Source organism: Bos grunniens, chromosome 24 (genome assembly GCF_055505025.1).
Source record: "Bos grunniens cultivar Pamir isolate PY7600 chromosome 24, Bosgru_T2T1.0, whole genome shotgun sequence".
Lineage (NCBI taxonomy): Eukaryota > Metazoa > Chordata > Mammalia > Artiodactyla > Bovidae > Bos > Bos grunniens.
Genome location: NC_141188.1, coordinates 34,395,059 through 34,420,063, shown reverse-complemented (window position 1 = coordinate 34,420,063; position 25,005 = coordinate 34,395,059). Strand labels below are relative to the sequence as shown.

The window sequence follows — 25,005 nt, the reverse complement described above, 5'->3', positions numbered from 1 at the left end:
TCCATGGGGTTGCAAGAGTCAGACACGATTTAGCAACTAAACCGCCACTACCAACGATATTGGTCAATTTCCAAGAAGACTGCATTAGAGATCAGACTTTACTGGCCCTGGGGCTCTTTCCCAGAAGACCAAAGCAGGTATTCCACAAAACCAGTGGAGATGGTGATGGCCATCAGCCCTGAGAGGTACAGCTCAGAGCACAGAAAGAAGGTTCTTTTTCCCACACCGATTATGGGTTGCATCTGTGCTAAATTCCACCAGCAGGGAAGTTCACTGTTGGTGACCCAGTTATGAACAAGAGAAACTGAAGCATGATCAGCCACCCACAGGGGTGGGAGGCAGACCAGGGGAACAGGCTAAGATGAACTGTTTCTTCTTGCAGCGTCCTCTGCCGCAGCACTGTGACCGACGGCAGGGGTCGCCTCGCCGTGTATGAGCTCTTAGCAGATGCGGACGTTCAGCTCAGAGCCCGGATGGCCCAATTCCTTCTGGTACGCTTCTGTTTCAGCCACTGATTTTTAGAGATTTTTTTTAATTGATAAGCATATATATTTCTAAAGCTTATTGAAGTTTTGGCTGGGTTTGCATTACATCTATAAAGTTAACCTGCAGAGAATTGCTGGAGTTACAATGTTTATTTTCCCATCTAGAAATGTGTATTGCTCCTTCATTTGTTGGAACCTTTTCCTATAGCACCCAATAAAGTTCAGTCATCACATCTGAACATGTTTCGCAAAACTCCATTTAATTCATTTTTATTTGTTGTTACTATTATGAATGAAATATCTTTTGTCATTATATCTCCTAGTCTATTATTATTGCTGGTATATAAAAATGTCGTAAGGGACTGTTTATTTTCTTTCCCCTCTACTATTTTATTATGTCTGTTAGCTTCTTTGGGGAGAAGGCAATGACACCCTACTTCAGTACTCTTGCCTGGAAAATCCCATGGACAGAGGAGCCTGGAAGGCTGCGGTCCATGGGGTCGCTGAGGGTCGGACATGACTGAGCAACTTCACTTTCACTTTTCACTTTCATGCATTGGAGAAGGAAATGGCAACCCACTCCAGTGTTCTTGCCTGGAGAATCCCAGGGACAGGGGAACCTGGTGGGCTGCCGTCTATGGGGTCACACAGAGTCGGACACGACTGAAGTGACTTAGCAGCACCAGCAGCTTCTTTGCAGATTCCGTCAGAATTTTCAAGGTTGCAGTCACCTGGTATTTTTTTCCAGACCATTGTTGCTCTGTTTCAAGAAGAGTATTTTCAATTAATTAGATATATATTGTTAACAGTTAAAATGCTAGCTTTTACAGATTAAATACCCTTTTAATAGCATAACTTTAGTATTGAGAATTGTGATAAACAGAGACAGTGGGATCTGGGCTAGGAATGGGGTGCTCAGATTTATAATAAATATCTCAGGGCACATAAGATTAAGTGTGAAGCAACTTCCTGTTACTGCTAATATTAAGCATGTATCACACCTGGGAAATGCTATGCCAGCCTGTTCTAATATGTTTTATATTTATTAGAAATGTTGAGCTTTCTCTTAAGAACTACCTGGAATTCAGTTTTTAAAAATTATTATATGTTATATAACTCAAGACTTTTCTTTTTTTTAAGGACAACTTTCTTTTTTGAACATAATGAGCCAAGTGAATCTTAACCTTTTCATCTTTGGAAATTGTGATGGGGCTGAAAGTTCTTCTTTTAAGCATAAGTTTGCCCTTTCTGAAATAGTCAGATGTCATTCAGAGTCAAGGCTGGCTAGAATGAAAGCTCCATGAAGGCAGGAGTATGTCCATCTTGGTCTCATACGATCCCCCAGTCTCAGTGCCTGGCATATAGTAGGTGTTCAGTTAAAATCTATTGTTACTGAATGGCTTTGTGATATAGCCAGTTATAGTTATTGATTTACAATGAAAAGTGGTATTAAGTTTTTGACTGAGTTTCTTCTGTGACTCAGAAACTAGCTCTGGAGACAGAGTTCAGATATGCCTGCGATACGAGTCCTCCTCTATTGAGAAGGGTTACTTATAGCAGGAGCATCCATCTTTCTGAACAGCAGGCTCCCCGACTGCCCACCACATCCCCCTCTCCCTGCCTAGGGGTCTGAGGAGCCAGCATCAGCCCAGGGCAGGAGAGAAGACACTGTCCAAAGTTGCTGACAGAGTTGTTTTAAACTCACATGATTTTATTTGTTTATATCATTATTCCAGAAACAATTTAATCAGTGCTCCTGTATAACAGTAAAAAGAACTTGTGTCCATGTAATGATGCCATAGCGAATGCTATCCTATGATATTTACTGCTGTAAAGTGATAGTTTTAATTTCTCTGGATGAATTTTTAGCTGTTTTCTTTGAAGTGCATGTTTGGTCATAACCTTGACTTGGGTAATTACGGGCATGTACCTTCTTATATTTGTTGGACAGCATCAAATTTGTATCATACCCATTGAAGAATTCTCAACAGAATATTTGAGACCTCACGTCAAATGCATTGCCAGTTATGGGCGATTTGTTAATCAAAGGTAATGTGTTTCCTTCCTTTATCCCTTGTTTGTGCTTAGTGATACTTAATGCTTTTAAGACTATGCTTTATATTTCACTTTAGAAGTGATCCCAGACCAAGATGCTAAAAGCTGGTGGTGCATTTTTCTTTTAAGAGCTAAATCATTTATCCCAGCAATTTTTCCAGAATTCCATAACATCAGGAAGCTGACACAGTAGCAACTGGGGGAAATGGTTAAGCCTCGTCCTTGAAGGGAGTTACTCTGATTTCTATTCTGAGCTCTCACCAAGATCCAGTCTGTTCCAATCCTTTAATCTCTGTGTCTGAGACTCTTCATTTAAAAAACCATGAAAATAATGACCCATCTCACAACTGTGTTAAGAGAATTAGGTAACCAATGATTATTGGGATTTGGGGAAGGTTATTTGGATGTAGATTCAAAAATTCTTCAGGGACACAGTCATGACATCTTATGCATCTTTATGGAAACCACCAAGACAATAATATCTGGCTGTGCCTGAAAGAAAGGATGGCTGTTTGTTCTCTTTGGTTTTGTATAGCTTTATGTCAACACTGATGTTTAGAGGTGAATAGTGTTTCATTGCATTGATCTCATTTAGCAATGAATTTTAGTACTAGAGAGGGAAGTTTCAATAAGTTTCCATCTAGCTTCCGTTCCTTCAAAATTAAGATTTTTTTTCTGGTCTGAGCTCATTGTATTAGGTAGGCAACTGGGATATACTTGGCCAATCCAGAACACCAAATATCTTTGTATAAAGATCTCTGCAGACCTGTGGTTCTCTGGATCCTTTTTTTTTTTTTTTAATGTGGACCATTTTTAAAGTGTTTTTTTTTTTTTTAACTTTCACAGTATAATTTAATTTTTTTTTAAATTTTATTTTATTTTTAAACTTTACATAATTGTATTAGTTTTTTATTGAATTTGTTACAGTACTGCTTCTGTTTTATATTTTGGTTTTTTGGCCAGATTAAAGTCTTAATCTCCAAACTGCCAGGGAAGTCCCAAATGTATTATTATTATTTTTTTGGCTGCACTAGGTGGTATGTGGAACTTCTCCAGCCAGGGGTCAAACCTGCATCCTGTGCAGTGGAAGCACAGAGTCTTAACCAGTGGATCATGACAGGAGGCCCTTCTCTGGGTCCTTTTAATGCTTAGAGTCTGTCTCTTCAAAGGGACAGTTCTTTGGGTTTTGGTTATTTTTCAACATTCTGTTTTTCAGTGCCTCCTGTGTCTCCCTGATCCCCGAAACTCCTCCGACAGCACTAATTTTGGATGTCCCAAGTGGTGGGTCTTCCCCTCTCCTGCCTGAGGATCCTTCACCTCCTGCCGATGCTGTTCTTGGGGTCACCTTGAAGGCCCCGCAGGTAGGATTATCCCGAGTGTGTTTCTTGTGAACTGGTGGGTCTCAAAGCTGGCCCCAACCAGCTGCATCCCCCCTGCAACCCCTGGGAACTTGTTAGGAATGCAGATCTGCAAGCCTCACCCAAGAACTGCTGAGTCAGAAACTCTGGAGGGTGGCCCAGGAATCTGTTTTTTAAAAACAGACTCCTCAAGGGGTGTTGACTGCCCCTAAAGCTTGAGCACCTCTGCTCTCAACTGCGGAGAATCCCAGGAATGAGGCTTGCAGTTAATTCTGTCTGTGGCCAGCCTATCCCAATGCTCCCTTTCTCTCCTGCATCTCTGTCTGCACAGTCATTTGGCAATTTTTCATAAACCATCTTAGGATAGGTCATATTTGCATGGGATACTGCTACTTAACATGGTTGAGTTTTTAATTATCTTCTTAAATGAGAACATAAGCACTTTTAGAAATCTAACAGATTATTTTGCAACCTCAATTTGTAGGCAGGAAATTCCCAATAAACACGTATTGATTAATCATCTAGAACACAAAGATGAAATATATGAAGGGAACACACATTTTTTCATCATAAACCACAGAATTGCAGGACTTAATGTTTGTTCTGATGACATGTCTTTTTAATCCTAGAGATGGCTCATGTCAATTCATGTTGCATTAAGATAGGAAATAAAAGGATTTGGGAGAGAAAATTTAATAAGATCCCACATGGGGTAGGCAGCCTAGAGTAGGGGGAAATGAATTACAGTCATGACAATAGAGTTCTAGTCCTGGTTTTGCTATAAAATTAGTCTATGACCTTTAGTAAGTTACTTACCCTCCAAGGCCCAGCTCTCATTTGAAAGACAATCTTTTATTGTTGCTATTCTTGTAGTTTTTCAGTTATTATTTTGAGGTTTGGAAAGACTTATTACTCACATGGTGAGGCTTCCTGGGGAGAACCTGGCTCACACTCAAGCCTGAGCGAGTGTTGAAGTCTGATCCTGGTTTTCATTATGGTTAGGCAGGGCCATAGTGGGGTGGGGGGGTCCAGGTGAGAGCTCCCTCTCTCATGGGCTAGAATTTATGGGGTTTGAATTTCCCACCTCTGCTAAGGGATGAACACCTGGGCTTTCTTACAGCTCGTCCAGCTGTGGGACAAAAGGCAAAAGATGAAAGATGGAGCTTGAAAACCATCAAACAGAAAAAATGGAGTCTGACTCTTTGTTACATGGTTATTACCAGTGGTGCTTGAATGCTGGGAACGTTCTCGTATGGCTTTTTGCACACAGAGCATGCACTTCACTTGTGATGTACCTAGAAGTGCAATTGCTCGATTATATGTTTGGTAGAAACCACATATAGTTTCCCAGAGTGATTGTACCAGATGAGACTCCCTCCAGTCTTGTGTATGCTTGTCCATTGTTGGCTTGTCCATTCTGCAGCTGAAAGTCACGTGGTTGGTTTCCAGTGCTGTGACTACAAATAAAGCTGCTACAAAGATTCAAGGGAAGGCTTTGTGTGAATGTGGGTTTTTTACTTCACTTGGGTAAATGGTTGTTGTTCAGTCACTAAGTCATGTCTGACTCTTTGCAACCCCATAGACTGTAGCATACCAGACTTCCCTGTCCTTCACTACCGCGTGGAGTTTGCTCAGACTCATGTCTATTGAGTCTAATGCTATTTATCTCATCCTCTGCCGCTCGCCCCCTTCTTTTGCCTTCAGTCTTTTCCAACGTCCCTGTCTTTACTGGATAAATACCTGCATTGTTTTGTTTTTTGTTCTTGAAATATCTTGTGATTCTAATTAGTAATAGCTCTGCAGCTTGACTGGAAAAGGTCAGTTTTCATTCCAGTCCCAAAGAAAGGCAATGCCAAAGAATGCTCAAACTACCACACAATTGCACTCATCTCACACGCTAGTAAAGTAATGCTCAAAATTCTCCAAGCCAGGCTTCAGCAATACGTGAACCGTGAACTTCCAGATGTTCAAGCTGGTTTTAGAAAAGGCAGAGGAACCAGAGATCAAATTGCCAACATCCACTGGACCATTGAAAAAGCAAGAGAGTTCCAGAAAAACATCTATTTCTGCTTTATTGACTATGGCAAAGCCTTTGACTGTGTGGATCACAATAAACTGTGGACAGTTCTGAAAGAGATGGGAATACCAGACCACCTGACCTGCCTCTTGAGAAACCTGTATGCAGGTCAGGAAGCAACAGTTAGAACTGGACATGGAAAAACAGACTTGTTCCAAATAGGAAAAGGAGTACGTCAAGGCTGTATATTGTCACCCTACTTATTTAATTTATATGCAGAGTACATCACGAGAAACGCTGGGCTGGAGGAAGCACAAGCTGGAATCAAGATTTCCAGGAGAAATATCAATAGCCTCAGATATGCAGATGACACCACCCTTATGGCAGAAAGTGAAGAAGAACTAAAGAGCTTCTTGATGAAAGTGAAAGAGGAGAGTGAAAAAGTTGGCTTAAAGCTCAACATTCAGAAAACGAAGATCATGACATCCGGTCCCATCACCTCATGGGAAATAGATGGGGAAACAGTGGAAACAATGTCAGACTTTATTTTTCTGGGCTCCAAAATCATTGCAGATGGTGACTGCAGCCATGAAATTAAAAGACGCTTACTCCTTGGAAGGAAAGTTATGACCAACCTAGACAGCATATTCAAAAGCAGAGACATTACTTTGCCAACAAAGGTCCATCTAGTCAAGCCTGTGGTTTTTCTAGTAGTCACATATGGATGTAAGAGTTGGACTATAAAGAAAGCTGAGCGCAGAAGAATTGATGCTTTTGAACTGTAGTGTTGGAGAAGACTCTTGAGAATCCCTTGGACTGCAAGGAGATCCAACTAGTCCATCCTAAAGAGGATCAGTCCTGGGTGTTCATTGGAAGGACTGATGCTGAAGCCGAAACTCCAATACTTTGGCCACCTGATGCAAAGAGCTGACTCATTTGAAAAGACTCTGATGCTAGGAAAGATTGAGGGCAGGAGGAGAAGGGGACGACAGAGGATGAGATGGTTGGATGGCACCACTGACTCAATGGACGTGGGTTTGGGTGGACTCTGGGAGTTGGTGATGGACAGGGAGGCCTGGTGTGCTGTGATTCATGGGGTTGCAAAGAGTTGGACACGAGTGAGCGACTTAACTGAACTGAACTGAACTACAGCTTGAGAAGATTTTTTTTTTTTCCACCTAGAACCAGGTGACCCTTCGAGGACTAGTACCACGCCCAGGTCGGTATGTCATTGTTGTCCATTTTTATCAACCAGCACATCCGACGTTCCCAGCACAGGTGTCTGTGGACGGAGGACGGCTGCAAGCAGGTGAGCTACAGGGAGCAGGGCTGGTTCGGGGCTCACCTGTCCTGGCAGGGGTGTGACAGGGCTGCCTCCCTCTGCCCCAGGTGTCTTCCGGGCCTCTTTTTGCCCCCATGTGCTTGGCTGCCGGGACCAAGTGATCACCGGAGATCAGGTTGAGTTTGACATCTCGGAGCCAGAGGTGGCCCTGACTGTGACAGTTCCAGAAGGAAAGTCCTTAGTTTTGGTGCGTTCTGCTTTTTCCTCTCTTGCTCTTTATGTGCTTGCCTTGGTCGGCTGCTTGGTGTGTCTGTTCTGGCTCATGACAGTAATTCCTCCAGGGAATTGAAGCCATGTTTATAGAAAAATGTTTAAATTTTACAGCTGCCTTTAGCAAAAAAAGGTCTGTGACTATTAAAATCAAGGGAAATCAGAATACTAGAGAAGCGACTGGGAAGGAAAAACTCCCCTTCATGAAGCGTGCGAGCTGTCTCTCTATCTCCATCAGCCCCGCCTCACTCTCATCTGACAAGTCTCTCTCTGAGGCATTGAACACTCCTTTGTTCTTGAAACTATCTTGTTTTGGCTCCCATAGCTACTTTCTCTTGGCTTGCCCTGCCTTCTCCAGTGCTCCTTCAGTGAGTTCTCTTCCCTTTCATCCCTTTCATGTCAGTGTGCCCTTGGGCTTGACACTGAGACCCCTTGTTCTAAGATTTCTCTTCATATACCATCATCTGTGCCTGTTGATTCTGTTCACCCCTCTGTGGGAATGATACCCACACCTGTGACCTCATTTGCCATCTTTCCTGAGCTCTAGGACCATCTGCTGTGCATCCCCATAGCCAGAGTGCTCACAGGTCCCTCCAGCTTAGCCTGTTACCTGTATAGACCCCAGGTGCCCTGTTCCCTGTTTTTCACCTTGGCTGGTGGAATCATGGTCACCCAATGCCTGTAAAGCCTTTGAGAGCCAGCGAACACTGTCCAGGCCTGCCCTGCACCCTCCAATTCTTGCTCATGCCTCCTTTCTCTCTGAGGATGTCATCTCAGGGACAGGGGATACATTTTGTATCCCTGTGCCTGAAACACCGTCTGGCACAGGTGTTCGGCAATGTTTATTGAATTGAATAACATGAGAGCAATAGACTCTGTAAACTGTCAGTGGGTGCTGCTGCTGCTGCTGCTAAGTTGCTTCAGTCGTGTCTGACTCTGTGTGACCCCATAGACGGCAGCCCACCAGGCTCCCCCGTCCCTGGGATTCTCCAGGCAAGAACACTGGAGTGGGTTGCCATTTCCTTCTCCGATGCATGAAAGTGAAAAGTGAAAGTGAAGTCGCTCAGTCGTATCCGACTCTTAGCGACCCCATGGACTGCAGCCTTCCAGGCTCCTCCGTCCATGGGATTTTCCAGGCAGGAGTACTGGAGTGGCGTGCCATTGCCTTCTTCCGTCAGTGGGTGAGTAGTTGACAAAGATGGTTGAAATTTCCTACAGCATTTGTTACTGGTGTGGTCTGATTTATACAGGTACAGAGAGAATACAGGGCGGTATTTTTAAAGACTGGGGCCACAATTATTCATAATAGAGTATCTGATAGGATAGGCATTTCAGGGGCAAGCCACCATATGAGTCTCCCTATCGGTCCTGCCGTTTCAGTTTGCTTACTCTCTGAAAATACAGAATGAGGACTTCCCTGATGGTCCAGTGGTTAAGACTGCTCACTTCCAATGCAGGGGGCTCAGGTTTGATTCCTGACCAGGGAACTAGCTCCTACATGCTCCTACTGAGAGTTCGCATGCTACTAGAAAGATCCCAAATGCCCTGACAAAGATCAAAGATCCCTTGAGCTGTGACTAAGACCTGGCACAGCCAAATAAATATGAAAGAAAAAGAAATACTAAAAAATAAAAATAAATAAATAAAAATACAAAATTCCACCCCCTGGAGATCCAGGGTCATCGCAGGGATGGATCACACAGGGCCCTGACATCATAATAGGTCTCTGTCTCCTGTCCCCGCCCAGCACACAAGGCTGCTGCGCCTCTGAGCAGGCGCTCCAGGGGGTCTGTCCCCCCAACTCATTATCATTTCGCTAGGGGGAATGTGGCCTGAGTTTTCAGCACTGAGTTAGGGTTGCTTTGTGATTCTTTTTTTGTAAGTTCTGTTTCATGTGGTCTTGGACTTAACAATAAAGAACACTGATCTGGCAACCCACTCCAGTATTCTGGCCTGGAGATTCCCCATAGATGGAGGAGGCTGGTGGGCCATAGTCCATGGGGTTGCAAAGAGTCAGACACGACTGAGGCGACGTAACACGATCTGAGTGAAGAGAAAGCATGGTGGAGCCGTGGGTGTGCCGTGCTGCTGAAAATCCAAAGACGTGCTGACACTTTCTCTTTAGGTCCGTATCCTAGTGGTGCCTGCAGAGAATTACGACTACCAGATCCTTCACAGAAAATCACTGGACAAGTCATTGGAGTTTGCCACCAATTGTGGAGGAGACAGTTTTTATATTGAGTAAGTATCACTTTGTGTGAGGGCTTCCTGGATGGCAGTAGTGGTAAAGAACCCGCCTGCCAATGCAGGAGACACAAGAGAAGTGAGTTCAATCCCAGGATAGAGAAGATCCCCTGGAGGAGGGCATGGCAACCCACTCCCTTATTCTTGCCAGGAGAATCCCATGGACAGAGGAGTCCTTAGGGTTGCAAAGAGTTGGACATGACCGAAGCGACTTAGCATGCACACATCACTTTGTGGCACGGCCATGGGAGGCCTGAGGCTCTCCCACATTCCCGACCAGAGCAGGAGGCCTGGGGAGGGGTGGCCCTCGGGTCTGTCTTCCTACTCTGAGCACCCAAGGGAGCAGTAGTGAGTCCCCGATCCTCGGCACACGCTGACCTGTGTATTATCTCATCATGTCCATCTGGGCGGGATTTCCCTCTTCAACTCTGATCTCAGCAGATCACCCCCAAGCTGGGATTCACAGGCTGCTTGGGGGTTTCTCTTCCTCTTTATTGCTTCCTGTCGGCCAACTCGGATTCCTGAAAGATACCACACAGGGTTTCCTCCGCTGCAGGGCACAGCAGCCCTGATTCCCGCTCTCCTTTGCACTCTCATCAGTGGGGAGCATTACAAAGGGCCGGGCCTCCCTATCCTCCCTTGGTGGGTTCCCAGACGCTAAGAGCCTAGAACAGCCCTTAGTTTCAGTTCCTGTCATTCTTTCCTGCAGACCCCTCCTCCCTGCCCCCTTGTAGGTTTCCTGAGGAACCTGGGCCTTCAGAGGGTGGAAACCTCTTGTACAGAAAATATGAAGAACAAGGGTTCTGAGGTCAGACCACTGTGGATTTGAATGCCTACCCCACCCTCCATAGCTCTGTGGCCTCAAGAATGTTGCTTAACTTCTAGGAGCCTTAGCTGTCTTACCTGTGAAGTGGGGCTTTGGCCTAATCGGTTAGGTGGTTGTCAGGTTAACGTTGTTCAGTCACTAAGTTGTGACCAACTCTTTGCGACCCCATGGACTGCAGCACATCAGGCTGCCCTCTCCGTCACCAACTCCTGGAGTGTGCTCAAATGTCCATTGAGTTGGTGATGCTATCTAACCATCTCATCCTCTGCCACCCCCTTCTCCTTTTGCCTTCAATCTTTCTTAGCATCAGGGGATTTTCCAGTGAGTTAGCTGTTACCGTCAGGGGGCCAAAGTATTGGAGCTTCAGCTTATGAGGTTAATGAGGTGAAGGGAAAACTTTTTAACATACATGTTCAGTAAAAGTTGACAATTCATCTCCTCCTCATGATTATCCTAGTTGGTATATCATAGCACATGCAGGTATAAATTTTTTGGTGACTGCTGTATTGAGATAGAACCTATACACCGTACAACTCATCCTATAGATGAATCTTCACCCTTTTATTCCAGCCACCAAAGGTTCCCACCCACCAGTCCTGTGATGAGTCCTGAAGTAGATGGGGGTGGGTGGGTGGCTGTCAAACACTGTAAGTCCAGGGGTGGGGTTTCCTCTCACTTTTTCCTAGACTCCAGAGCCCCTCTCCCAAAACACTGCTTGCTGGGGCATGGGGAAGGGGAAGGTGGGACCATTTCTGGGCATGCCTCCCAGGATCTCACTGTGTGTTCTTGTTCCCACAGCCCCCAGAGAGCCTCTGAATTCTGTAAGAATTCTGCCAGATCCCTGGTGGCCCTTTACCACGAGGGTGCACTGCCTTGCGAGTGCCACCCTGCTGGGGCCACCGGCCACCCCTGCAGCCCCGAGGGCGGGCAGTGCCCGTGCCGGCCCCACGTCATCGGGCGGCAGTGTACCCGCTGTCAGACGGGCTTCTACGGGTTCCCGCACTGCAAACGTAAGTGCACGTTCGGGGCGGCCAAGGTCATCTCTGGTGCAGGCGGATGAAGCCCACCCAGGGCAGGGCTTGTCCAATTTCACTGTGCTGGAGACTTACCTGGGGATCTTGTGAGAGTGCAGATCCTGAGTCAGGAGGCCTGGGCTGGGGCCTGAGAGTCTACATTTCCCGCAGCCACTCAGAGGATTCCCATGCCGCTGGTCCAGGGACCACACTCTGAATAGCAGGCTTCTAGAAAAGACATATTTGTGTCTCCTGGGCTAGGGGATCCATGCCCTTGGCAAAGCAGGTGAAGGGAAATAACCTTAAGCTTCAAAACACTGGACAGCTCGGCCTTCTTCCTAGTGGGATGGGTTAGGCTTCAGTTTTTGCAGCCTAACCACCAAAGCTTAATTGAGGTGGGAGGAGACCCAGGGTCAGAGGGTCTCTGGCCTCCTCACTGAGGAGGCCATGGATCTTCGTCTAAGAATTGTCCTGCTGCCCTAGACAAGGGGCAGCCCAGGCTGTGTGAGGGGTGCAGAGGCCCCACGTGGAGGCCAGCCTTTGCCTGCTGCAGGCCCCACCCCTGATCTTGGGCCCAGTGCCCTGGGGCGACGTGAAGGCCTGTCAGGGAGACTGGGAGGAGCAGACCCTCTGACGAAGGCCAGACCTCACGTTAGAATGGCACGCAGCCTCAGCCTAGGGGTGAGGGGGAGGCCCCTGTGAGTGTCTACCTTGAGGTCAGTAGGTCCATGATGCCTCACTCAGCGTCCACGCACTCGGCCACCCTCAGCATTGGATGTGGTTGGTCTTGACCCCAAGAAAGGAGCCTTTCAGATCAACCACACTCAGTGATGCCATAATGAAGGAAAAACAAGACCTTACTCCCAGATACCCCTTGGAAGCTTCTGGAAACCCTGGCAATGCAGTTTTGCTGGAGGTCAGGGGTGTCTAACCCTTACATCGTCTCTCTTCATCCTTGGCCAGCTTGCAGCTGCGGCCGGCGCCTTTGTGAGGAGACGACAGGGCGGTGCCTGTGTCCTCCCCTGACAGTCAGGCCCCAGTGTGACGTGTGTGAGGTGCACTCCTTCAGCTTCCACCCCTTGGCTGGCTGCGAAGGCTGCAATTGTTCCCGGACGGGCACTGATGGGACCGCCACCCCGGAGTGCGACAGGGACCACGGGCAGTGCAGGTGAGGCCTGGGGGGCTAGCCTATCGCATTCTGTCCTGGGAAGGGAAGATGCCGTTGGCCCCCACTCGGGTCCTCGTTTACTTCCCGAGTCAACACTGCTCGATGGAGTTCCCCACCCAGGACGGGCGTGGTGTTTGGAGTAACTGGTCCCCTGGGGCTCAGGGTAGCCTGGCAGAGCCTGGGTGGGCAGATGGCTGTTGCCTGAGGTCCGAGCGGCCTCACTGTCCTCTCCAGCCTCATTCTGTGTGTTTACATGCTGCGTGTGTGATAAAGTGATCAGTTCCATCTCCTGGGTCATCGGGTGGTGAGCGCCTCTCGGCCTGTACTGAGGTTTGAGCTCTAAACCTTCTCTCTCGTAAGCTGCTAGTTTTGTTAAGGATGGTACATGATGAAGTCTAAAATCTGGATCCTGCCGCCCTGATTCAGACAGGCGAGCTAGAGGCCGTGTGGGGTCTCCACCGGGAGGTCAGTTGTGGGGAGGGCGGCAGGGTGAGCAGTACCTATTGGAGAGCCTGGCCTGTGAGGGGGTCTGCCCCCGGGCCCACTGAGCACAGCTGCTGAGAGATGAGAAGGAGAGGGCGGCTCAAACAGATGCTGTGGGGCCAAGAGGCTCTTTCCAGCAGATCAGCTCCACATATGAAACCAGAGGCTGGTGTCGCGTGATCCGAGTGATCAGGCTGATGTCTGCAGGACTGGAGAGTAAGCACAGGGGGTGAAGAAGAGGACCCTGTCTCCTAGAAGAAGAGGCTGGAAAGAATCCACAGGGATTATGTGGCAGGGAGACCGAAGCAGATCTTTTTCCATCCAGGCGAGTGTGGCATGCACGTGTGCAGGAGACAACATGAGAATAAGTCCATTCTGAGTCCCCTCCTCGTCACCCCCCTCCCCACCTCGGGTACCGGATGTCTGGGTCTGTGGCTGTGATCCGAGTGTGACAGCCAGGAGGGGCTGTGGCTGCTGGCTGGCAGGCGCCCGCACCTCCAACTCCACTGCAGCTGTGTTCATTTCCTGAGGCCGCTCTGACAAATGACCACATGCTGGGTGTCTTCAGAGTCAAAAGGCTAAAGTCTGAAATCAAGTCGACGGCACCGTGCAGTTTCTAAAGGCTCCAGCAGAGACCTTGTTCTGTGCCTATCTCTTTCCTTCCCATGTTGTCAACAGTCCTTGAAATTCCTTGACTCTGCCTCTGTCATCTTGTGGATTCTGCTTGTGCGTCTCTGTCTTCACACTGGGGTATCCTCTGTGTGTGTCTGTGTCTTTTCTTTTCTTTATTCTTTTAGCCTTTAATTATATATATTTTTACCTTTTCTTAGTTGAGGTACGGTTGATGTATAATATATACATTTCAGGTGTGCAACATAGTGATTCACAGTTTTTTAGAGTTAAACATCATTTATAGACTCTTGAGAGTCCCTTGGACTACAAAGAGATCCAACCAGTCCATTCTGAAGGAGATCAGCCCTGGGATTTCTTTGGAAGGAATGATGCTAAAGCTGAAACTCCAGTACTTTGGTCACCTCATGCGAAGAGTTGACTCATTGGAAAAGACTCTGATGCTGGGAGGGATTGGGGGCAGGAGGAGAGGGGGACGACAGAAGATTAGATGGCTGGATGGCATCACTGACTCGATGGACATGAGTCTGAGTGAACTGCGGGAGTTGGTGATGGACAGGGAGGCCTGGCGTGCTGCGATTCATGGGGTCGCAAAGAGTCGGACACGACTGAGCGACTGATCTGATCTGATAATTATTATAAAATATTGACTATATTTCCAATATTTTATACATTGCTGTAAAAATACCCTTGTAGCTCATTTGCTTTTATATAACAGTTTGTGCCTCTTAATCCCTTACCTCTCTTGGGTCCCTCCCTTCTTCCCTCTCCCCACTGGTAACCACTAGTTTGTTCTCTATGTCTGTGAGTCTGTTTCTATTGTTTTATATCCACTAGTTTGTTTTATTTTTTTAGATTCTACATATAAGTGATATGCACTATTTGTCTTTCTCTGACTTATTTCATTCAGCATAATGTCTTCTGGGCTTCCCAGGTGGCGCTAATGGTAAAGAATCCACCTGCAATGCAGGAGACCCGGGCTTGATCCTTGGGTGGGGAAGATCCCCTGGAGAAGGAAATGGCAACCCACTCCAGTATTCTTGCCTGGAAAATCCCATGGAACAGAGGAGCCTGGTGGGCTACAGTCCATGGGGTCACAAAGAATCAGACGTGACTGAAGCGACGTGGCATGCATGCACGGTGCCTTTCCGGTCCAAGCATATTGTTGCAATTGCAAAATTTCATTTCTTCTTATGGCCAAGTAGTGTTCCATTATACATATATGTATACCTGTGTCTTTCTTTCCTTTTAAGGATACCAGTGGTATTGAATTAGGACCTGCCTTACTCCAGTATGACCTCATATTGATTATGTCTGCAAAAATCCTCCTTCCTAGGTCACATTCTAGGTACTAGGGGCTTAGAACTTGGATGTATCTTCTGGGGACAGCATTCCCCTTTCTATAGCAGCAGTGTTGACTTTTCTTGAGGAAGGACCCTTGACCACACCTATGATTGTTGCCCCATTCCTAGTAGTTCCTTTGTTCTCGGGGAAGGAAGCTGAATGAGAACTTGAGTCATGGAAGATTCCAAGACTTTAAAACCACAGGTTGTGAGTCTTCCCTGAGTCAACTTGGTTGTCCGTCCTTCTCAGACTATGATCTTAAACGGAATGTGACTTGCACAAAGAATTTTGAGGTGATATCAGAGAGTTCGCATCACAGTTAATGAACATACATTAGGATCTGTTCCCTCCGGTGCATAAGCTATTCTCTGGAAGGATACCAGGGATTTAGCTCATTACTTAAGACTTTGGGTCCTGACTGCACCAGTGGGCCTGTAAAGATGTCTAAGCCATTTCCAGTAAGTCCTGATATCTAAGAACAATGGTACTCAGCAGAAGCACAGACTCCTACCAGGATCTGTGGAGATGCCACAGAGCAGAAAGGTGCACTGTGCCAGGAGTTGCTTGCTGTCTTGTGGCCAGAGAAGATGCATAAATGGGAAGCGCAAAGGACCTAAATATGCCAGCCATGACCCAGTCAATGTAGAAGAAGAGAGACCAGACCAGAGGAAACTGAAGAATTAGAACTGGCTTCAGCACATTATAAAGAAATTATCTTCCAATTAAAAGAAAAAAAAAAGAACTGCCCTCAGAGAAGGAAATCCAGGGTATTATAAAACGGGAAACAGATTGAACTAGGAATGATATTCCTTTTAATATATGTGAAAAACAAATCAAAGGAAAGAATCCAACACCTAATTGTTCAGAGGAAAGAATAGTCTGACAAATAAGTGGAAGAAGCAGAGGGGGACGTGTTAGCATTAAAATCCTTCCCCCACTCAAGGGAGTAGGAATATGGATAAAAACAGATTGCAATATTTAAAATAGATAAACTAGAAGGATCTACTGTATAGCACATGGAACTCTGCTCAGTGTTATGTGGCAGCTTGGATGGGAGGGGAGTTTGGAAGAGAACGGATACTTGTATATGGATGGCTGAGTCCCTTTGCTGTTCACCTGAAATTATCACAACATTGTTTGTGAATTGGCTGTACCCCAGTACAAAATAAAGTTAAAGAAAGAAAGGGTGAAAGAACAAGGTTCCATTTGAACAGGAGAATGAGCAATGTATAACCTTGGGAAATACAAAGGAAAAACCAGATAGAAGAGCAAGAGGGCAGATAAACAAGAAGTGGAATGAACAGTCACGGGGAGACGGAATCCTGGCAGATACGGAGCCCAGGACGTTGTAGTGGCCACAGTCCCGCTGCGTGCAGTGTCCCCATATTTAATTGAAAATAAAAACTCTCTAAACCACAGAAAGTGCAAACCAGTCCAACAAAGTTCCATTTTTCCATAATAACTTCTTTACTTTTTCTTCTGAAAAGAGGACACCCAAGGGAGGAGATTGGGTCTGGGACTGGAGGTTGGGGAACCATGTACGTGGGTGAGAGTAAGAGATGACCCCCCAAGGAGAAGGTGTAGACATGCAGGAGGGAAAATGGGTGTGGGGGTCCCTGTGATTAATCATCGGAGGCAAAGGAGCCACAGAGATGGAGAGGCAGTTTTCAGGCAGGAGGAGAAGGCGAAGAATTCACTGTCTTAGAACCAGTGGGAGAGTTTTAAAAGGGATCAGCGGCTCAACAGAAGAAATTGCTATGAACAGAACTTCACACACAGTTTCTCAAAGCTGCTGCCACAGAAAAAGGAAACCAAGGACGCAATGAAAACTATAAATATCAGGGCTTCCCTGGCAGTCCAGTGGTTAAGATTCCGCACTTCCACTGCAGACGGTGCAGTCTCAATCCCTGGTCAGATGCACTAAGATCCCACGTGTCCTGTGGCTCAGCCAAAAAAAGAAAAACGCTTAAGGCATCATCTATGAGAGAGAGATTTACTGTAGGATTTTAGATGCAAATTCTAGGGAGTGTTTAACAAACCTTCACTAGCCAATGGCAGTTGAGTAGACTAGAAAATGCCTAACTGGGAACTGAGGCGGGCTGTATAGTAGTTCTGCCCACGCCTGAGGGAACATCAGCAGGAAGGGAATCTCATGGACCTGCATTGCACCCAAAGTAAAAGGTGACATTGTTTATCTTGATGTTACCTGAAAGACTGTAATCACCTAATGGGATGACACGTCTATCCATGATCAAAGTGGATATGTCATGAAGGGCTCTTGGCAGATAATGTAAGGAAAACTTCAGTTTACTACATGACTGTAAATTGCACAGATTACCCATGATAATTCCAGTGTTGATGCCGAAAAAGCTTTTGACGGCCTAAAGGATTATTTCTTTAGAAAATATTAGAGGAAAAAATGCTCCCATCACCTCTGAAAAATTTCCTAGTGAAAAGGAAGAATGTGTATAGAGGAACCTAACATTCAAGTAAAATAAATAATCAAAGATAGCTGGACGTGAAAGAAAGTGTGAAAGCGTTAGTTGCTCAGTTGTGTCTGACTCTTTGTGACCCCATGGACTGTAGCCACCTGGCTCCTCTGTCCATGGAATTCTCCAGGCAATAAAACTGGAGTGGGTTATGAAATTATGTAAGTTATGGAAGTATGATAACACATTTATAGGAAACTTGGAAAATACAGAACAAGATTACATACAATTCCACTATATATTACTATTATTTTTTAGTAGATAAATTAGGATTTTTAGTTGGAGTTTCAATATTGAACCCTCAAAAATTAGTAGAATGAATATACAGAGAAGTAAAAGGATATAGTAGACCTGAAAAGCACTGTGAACCTATTCAACATAATTAAGATTTATACAAAATCACGGGATAGTAGGAAACAAATTTTATTCAAATTCCCGTAGACTGTAAACTGGAAGACACTGGAATATATCCAGGGACATAAAACAAGGTGCAAAAATTTCATGGTATAAAGGTATTGACCGACTTCCCTTGTGGCTCAGACAGTAAAGAATCTGCCTGTAATGTGGGATACTCGGGTTCGATCCCTGGGTTGGGAAGAAGCCCTGGAGAAAGGAATAGCAACCCACTCCAGTATTCTTGTCTGGAAAATCCCACAGACAGAGGAGCCTGGTGGGCTACAGTCCTGAAGTCGCAAAGAATCGGACATGACTAAGCAACTAACACTTTCATTTTTCACTTTCAAAGGTACTGAAATCGTACAGAGTCTGTTGTCTATCACTGTCCCACCAAAATTTAAAACTCTAGATTATATTTCTTTTTCAACCTCTGATTACTTCCCTGGTGGCTCAGACGATAAAACGTCTGTCTACAATGCAGGACACCTGGGTTCCATCCCTGGGTCGGGAAGATCAGTTGGAGAAGGAAATGGCAATCAACTCCAGTACTATTGCCTGGAAAATCCCGTGGACAGAGGAGCCTGGTAGGCTACAGTCCATGGGGTCGCAAAGAGTCAGACACAACTGAGCGACTTCACTTTACTTCACTTCATTGTATAAAAGATAAAAAGTCCATTGTTTGGGACAGCTCTCTGGATTGTGGTCTTAAAGGTTGATCAAAATTTCATTTTTTATAGCAACACAGTAATTTGCTTCCGCTTTTAATAATGGATGGTTATGCCGTCAGATTCTGTGAACGAACAAAAGGTCAGAATATCCTCAGAAGATTTTTATTGATCAGTGACAGATACACGGACACTGGGAATCACTGCTTTAAAAAAATACCATGATGTTGACCACCTTCAAGACATTTTAAGATTGATTATAGGAGATGGCAGTTCACCTGGACATCCAGTGAAACCCACAAGTGCAAACAGCTTGTGAGAAGAGCAGCAGCTAAAGGAAAGCCGTTTGCGGGGGGGACTTCAGCCAGTGTCACAGATTTACTCAGTATTTGTGTTAGATGGAGAAACAAAATGCCAGAGAAGGTCATAGACTTGGCATCCTGGGAACAGAAGTGCTTCCAGCTTGGCAGAAATCCACAAGCCCCAACAACTTGGAGAAGCAATTCCTTTGATGCACCTCATCAAGGAATAGGAATGGTAAATTCCAGACGGCCTGCAGGCAAGTTCTGGGACACAGTGGTGAGCAGGGCAGATGAGGCTCCTGCCACAGGATGGAAGAGCTCAGCATTCTCACCTGCATTCCCTTTTCCTAGAAGCTCCCACCTCTTGAAGTTCTTGGGACGATTAAATAATCCTGTGCAAAGCCCTTCGAACAGTACCTGACACGCACTAGCGCGGGTATTAGCTGTTGCTATTATTTGCCAAGCACTTGGCTGCCTGCCTTCCGCCCTTTACACTTTGTCCCCCTGAAGCCCCACCCATTCTTCTGGCTTCAACCACCTCCATGCTGGATGATTCCCAGACCCAGAGCTCCAGTCCTGGTCCCTGAAGGACAGCTTATCCCACCTTCATGGAAAATCATTTCTACGTTGGTTCCCTTACTAGCTTTTCTTGTGGGTCTTAGAGGACAAGTCCCCTGACCTCTTTAAGCTCCTATCCCCTCACACATATAATGAAGTGTTAGATTAGATGATCTTTAGGGGCCCTTCAAGTCCTTGATCCTACTGCTGATTCTATATCTGAAACACATGCCGTTGTCTTGCTCTTCAGGCTATTCTCTCTTTGAACTTTAAAAAAAATTCTTTTTTACTTATACGTGGCAGCCTTCTCTCTGTATCACCTTAGAATCAAGCCCTTCTCCCTACAGCCCATCAGGTGTCAACTTCTGAAACAGTGTGTATTATCTCCCTTCCTTTCATGGCCCCTGCAGGTCCTGCACCTGGAGAAGTCCTTTTACAATTGATCATCTCTGAATTGACCTTCCTTTTGCTGGCGTACTTTCTCTCTCCCGCCCTCTCTCTCTCTCCTTCCTTTCTTTCTTCCTCCCTCCTTCCCTTCCTCTCTCTCTCCCTTCTTTCTTTCTTTTTCTCCTTAATTGAAGGGGAAATGCTAGTATGCAATCACCCCTCTCGGTCTTGCTTGGTCAGTCGTGTCCAACTCTTTGAGACCCTATGGATCCACCAGGCTCCTCTGTCCTTGGGATTCTCCAGACAAGAATACTGGAGTGGGTTGCTGTTTCCTCCTCCAGGGATCTTCCCAACCCAGGGATCGAATGCACACTCCTTGTGTCTCCTGCCTTGATAGCCAAATTCTTTACCACTGAGCCACCAGGAAGCCGATACATAATTCTACTTGGATTTAAAAATCTATTTGCTCCATAATTTTGTTTTTAATGCATAGAGAATATTGATAAATGCCTGTTTGTGATTTCATCTTCTTGGTATGTGGAGGTTTTTGAAAATACGATAAGACATTTCCTTCAGTCCCTGTGATTTTTTTTTTTTTGAGTCTTAAATTCTATTTTATCACTGTGTTTTATGGCTGAAACTATTTAATATATCTAGCACCTACTCCAGTTTGGGTGCTGTTTCTCGTACAGAAGGCACCCATGCCTACTAACAAGAGGTCATGGTCTGGCAGGGCAACCTCCACTCACCAGTTATGACAGTGCATCATAATGAATGCCGTATTGTGTGCAGGCTACTGGAGGGGGAAGTCGCTCTGCCCGGTACCCTGTCTGTCACATCACTCTCTGCACAAGAAACTTCCTTAATTCCCCATTGTCTGAGAGGATAAAGACCAGCTTTCCGTGATCTGGCAGCCATTTACCCTAACTTAAGCCTTTTTTTTTTTTTTTTCAGCTTTTCTGGTCTTTCTCTCTTTCTCTAAATGCTTTTTGCCAGCCTTCAGTTCTTCAGTTATGGGTTCTCCTTTCCCCTCTTCTGTTGCTGCTGCTGCTGCTGCTAAGTCGCTTCAGTCGTGTCCGACTCTGTGCGACCCCATAGACGGCAGCCCACCAGGCTCCCCCGTCCCTGGGGCTCTCCAGGCAAGAACACCGGAGTGGGTTGCCATTTCCTTCTCCAATGCAGGAAAGTGAAAAGTGAAAGGGAAGTCGCTCAGTCGTGCCTCTTCTGTTACCCCCTCCCAATTACCCACATCCTTCAAGAGTTCTGTGTTAAAGGTACAAATGCAAAGAAGGCGTGAAGCCTCTGCAAGCCCCCAGGGATAACCCCGTTATCTCGCTGCCGTCCCATCTCTCACATGGTCACCAAACTTTCTGCGTCTCTGTGTCCTGTGTCCTCAGTGAAAATGCACCAAGGTCAAGACTAACTGACTGTACTTTGTCCTCTCCCTCTCATGTCCCCTAGCTCGAGCATGTGTCTCTAGAAGACACTCAGTAATTATAGGGTGAATAAATGAGCGGATATAAGGTAGGCTTTGGATTCCAGGTTAAAACTGGACTTGATGGGGGTTCAATATGACGGGACCCATGGTATTTAATGAGCAAAGGATAGAGTTCACCCTCATGCCTGACTTTCTGGCGACCTGCAAGACCCGCGAGCACCCACACACATGCAGTCGTCTTTGCATAATGTTTGGCCCTGAGCCCGTTGCCGTGGAGATGACTCCACTTGACCGGCATACTCAGTGCACCTCCTGGCAGTGGCAACTGGAGCTTTCCTGCTATTGCGGTGAGGGCAACTCCTTGGGCAGCACAGCGTCTCCCTGGAGAAATGTGCGAGGTCAGGCTGACTTCAGGTTGTTTTCTAAAGATGTTCAGCCAGGCTTTGGGGGAGGAAGTTTCCTTTTTATTCCCCATTGTCATGGCACCACTCCAAACTCCTTTGTTTGCTTGTCTTTGCACAGGATTCATGTGCTCGGAGCTCTCAGCACTGCGTTGCTCAGACATTGTGTTCTCCACATTTTGGTGAATGTTTGCCCATCAGGTCCACCTGGGATCCTTGGGGTTCAGCTCCCAGGCCACTGCTCTCATCACCATGCTCAACTTTTTGCTTTTTTCCATCCACTCGTATGTGCTTGGTTGCTACCTGCGTGCTAAGTGAGGCTCAGCGCTTTATCCCGTGTTACCAACGAGGTCACACCCTCTCTGCCCAGCTCTCCCACCACGTCATCCCACGGTTGCCCTGAAATAAACAGGCACACATTTCTCCTTGTCTCGACAAGCAGCTTGCACAGCTGTCCTCCCTGAAAAATACCCCTCCACCTTTCTTTTCCAGTGAAGTAGAAATATTAAGAAATAGGCTCCCATCTGCCTGTCCTCACCCTCAAAGCCTATGTTCAAGTCAGTGCTCAGGGTCACTTGTCTGCTGTGGTGCTCAGGGTGGGAGGGGCTCGTGGGCACCAGAATTCTGGATCACACCTATGGGCCAACGGCCCTGTGTGTTTGCAGGAAGGCCAGCTGCCCAGTGGCTCTGTGACAAGGACAATGTCGGTGCAGAGTCCTTTCCCCGCTGCCAGGTGGGAGGAGCAGAGAGCACCCTGCTCACTGAGGCTATCCCCAGAGGCCCTCCTCTGATCAGGTCTCCTCTTCCTGATGCTTTCTGTGGAGGGGGTTATCTGCACTGCTCCTTCCCATCTCTCACCCCCGGCCCCCGCCTCCCCAGAGTTCTTGTGCTCCAGAAATAGGGAACATCGTCTGGGGACAGGCAGTTGTCTGCAGGACTGCGATTACATTTAGTCTGGGATTCACAAGGAGAGAGTAGGTGTTATTCACCTGGGCCTAGGAACAAAATTATGTGTGCTAAAATGTGTGTGTGTGTGTGTGAGAGAGAGAGAGAGATGATGTAATCTGCAAGTGGGTATAAGTGTTAAGTTGGCCAGAACATTCGTTTGGGTGTTGTTTCTTTAAAAAAAAAAAAAATAGCATGTTACAGACAAATCTGAACGATACTTCTCTGAGAAGATGGTTCATGGTTTCTGTAGCTCCCCAGACACCCCTTATCCCTCTCAGAGTTTGCAACGCACTGTACCAGAGCAGTCACTCCAAGCAGATCATTTCCACCTTCCACCTTCCACCTATTTTACTAGAGGAGTGATTTGGGGAATATTTTCTTCCTCTGTAGAAGAAACAATCTCTGTAGGTATCAGGGAGGGAGGGAGATGAGGAGATGGGGCTGAAATGACACTTGCCCTGCCAGCAGGTCTTGCTGGTGAAACTGATTTTATCTTCGTAGGTGTGGTGGGTGGGATAAAGAGACCCCCATCTGCTCCCCTTTGCTGATGCTGCACCAAGAGTACTTGTTTGTCTAAGGCAAACTTACTGGAATATAAAGTTGTATTTATCTTTTTTGGGGTGGTTTCTGGGGTGGTCCTTTGGGCTTCCCTGGTGGCTCAGATGGTAAGGAATCTGCCTGCAATGTAGGAGACCCATGTTCGATTCCTGGATTGGGAAGATCCCCTGGAGAAGGAAATGGCTACCCACTCCAGTATTCTTGCCTAGAGAACTCCATGGACAAAGGAGCTTGGTGGGCTACAGTCCATGGGGTCGCAAAGAGTCGGACACAACTGAGCGAGTAACACTTTCACTTTCTGGGGTGAGATTTTTTTTTTTTTAACTGAAGTATAATTGAGGACAATATTATATAAGCTACAGGTATACAATATAGTGATTCACAATTTTAAAAGTTATACTCTATTTACAGTTATTATAAAATGTTAGTTATATTCCCTGTATTGTACAATAAATATATTCTTGAGGTTTATTTTATACCTCATAGTTTATACCTCTTACTCCTCTCCCCCTGTGTTGCCCCGAATTTCCCTCTTCCCACTGATAAGCACAAGTTTGTTCTCTATACCTGTGAGTCTGCTTCTTTTTTGTTATATTCACCATTCATTGTATTTTTTAGATTCCACACATAAGTAAGATCATGCAGTATATCTTTCTCTGTCTGACTTATTTCACTCAGTATAATTACCCTTCAAGTCGCTCCATGTTGCTGTAGATGACAGGATTTCATTCTTTTTTATGGCTGAGTAGCAGTCCATTGTATATAGATACCACATCTTCTTTATCCTGGCATGAGATATTTTAATACATATTAAGAGATAGGTGAAAGTTTACATTTGGTAGCAAGTTAATGACAAAATATTTCATATCAGGTTGTCCCCCAATCATCTCGTGGAAAGCAGATTTCCTAATAGTTTCTTTAGACCTACAAGCAAGGCTGAGCGTGTAGATGTAGCAGGCGGTGGCTGTGGAGCTCAGTGACTGAGCTGCTGCTCCCGTCCTCACACCGCAGAGCGGGGTCGCTCAGTCCTGAGAAGCTGCTAGTGCTTTCCCACCAGCCTTGTGCTCAGAGCTGCCCGCAGCCGCCTGGGTACCCAGCCCCACGCAGGCCGTTGCCGTCCTCCCCACCTGCTCCAGTGTCGCCCGTCACTCAGCTGGACAACGGGGAGCCCTCCTTGCTGTCTCCCTCTTCTGTCCCCCCACCCAGACCACGACGAGCCCCAGCATCCTCACCCTGAAATAGCTTGGGACCCATCGCCCCTTCTCTGTCCCGAATACCTCTGCCCTCACTCTGCCCCTGTCTCCCCACCTCAGAGCTGCCCTCAGCTCAGTCCTTGACACACACAGCCACCTGTCCTTCTTCCTCTCTGAACGCTTTTCAAGATGACGACCCCCGTTTGAGAACTGGCCAGCTGCTGGCACTGCCTGGCGTCTCCACCACCGCCTCCCCTCTCTCTCACGGAGGGAGAACGAAGCCTTGAGAAGCTGGGTAACTTGCTGAGACGCTGTCTCTAAGTCATGTGAGAGCTGATCAGAACGCTGGCCAGTCTGCCCTCAGTGTGCAGGGCTCAGCCCCGCCCCAGGGCTCCGGCACAGTGTCACAGCGGCCAGCCCCTCTGTCCCGGTAAACTGACCCCCTCCCGCCTCCCCAGGCTCTCCATCATGCATGGTAACTGGGGTCAGGCTTGG

At 46.6% G+C, this 25,005-nt stretch overlaps 1 protein-coding gene and 1 long non-coding RNA gene across 10 annotated transcripts in view; one reads left to right on the top strand and one right to left on the bottom strand.

Moving 5' to 3' along the window:
• The window catches only part of LAMA3 (laminin subunit alpha 3), a 259,339-nt gene that overhangs the window by 132,582 nt on the left and 101,752 nt on the right, over window positions 1-25,005 (top strand). For all 8 annotated transcript variants that reach the window (XM_086372933.1, XM_086372941.1, XM_086372935.1 and 5 more), the window contains 8 exons: window positions 383-491; window positions 2,437-2,534; window positions 3,757-3,901; window positions 7,098-7,224; window positions 7,305-7,444; window positions 9,593-9,708; window positions 11,336-11,547; window positions 12,514-12,718. In XM_086372933.1, the coding sequence (XP_086229059.1) occupies window positions 383-491; window positions 2,437-2,534; window positions 3,757-3,901; window positions 7,098-7,224; window positions 7,305-7,444; window positions 9,593-9,708; window positions 11,336-11,547; window positions 12,514-12,718 (1,152 nt within the window). The remainder of the gene's footprint in view (window positions 1-382; window positions 492-2,436; window positions 2,535-3,756; window positions 3,902-7,097; window positions 7,225-7,304; window positions 7,445-9,592; window positions 9,709-11,335; window positions 11,548-12,513; window positions 12,719-25,005) is intronic.
• On the bottom strand, window positions 1,114-24,752 carry LOC147346021 (uncharacterized). 2 transcript variants are annotated; one of them, XR_015153802.1, is made up of 3 exons: window positions 24,626-24,752; window positions 24,005-24,102; window positions 1,114-1,245 (listed from the first exon to the last, which is right to left on the bottom strand). It is a non-coding gene; the product is annotated as an uncharacterized LOC147346021 (long non-coding RNA). The 2 variants fall into 2 exon arrangements; XR_015153801.1 differs by lacking the exon at window positions 1,114-1,245 and adding an exon at window positions 10,107-10,232.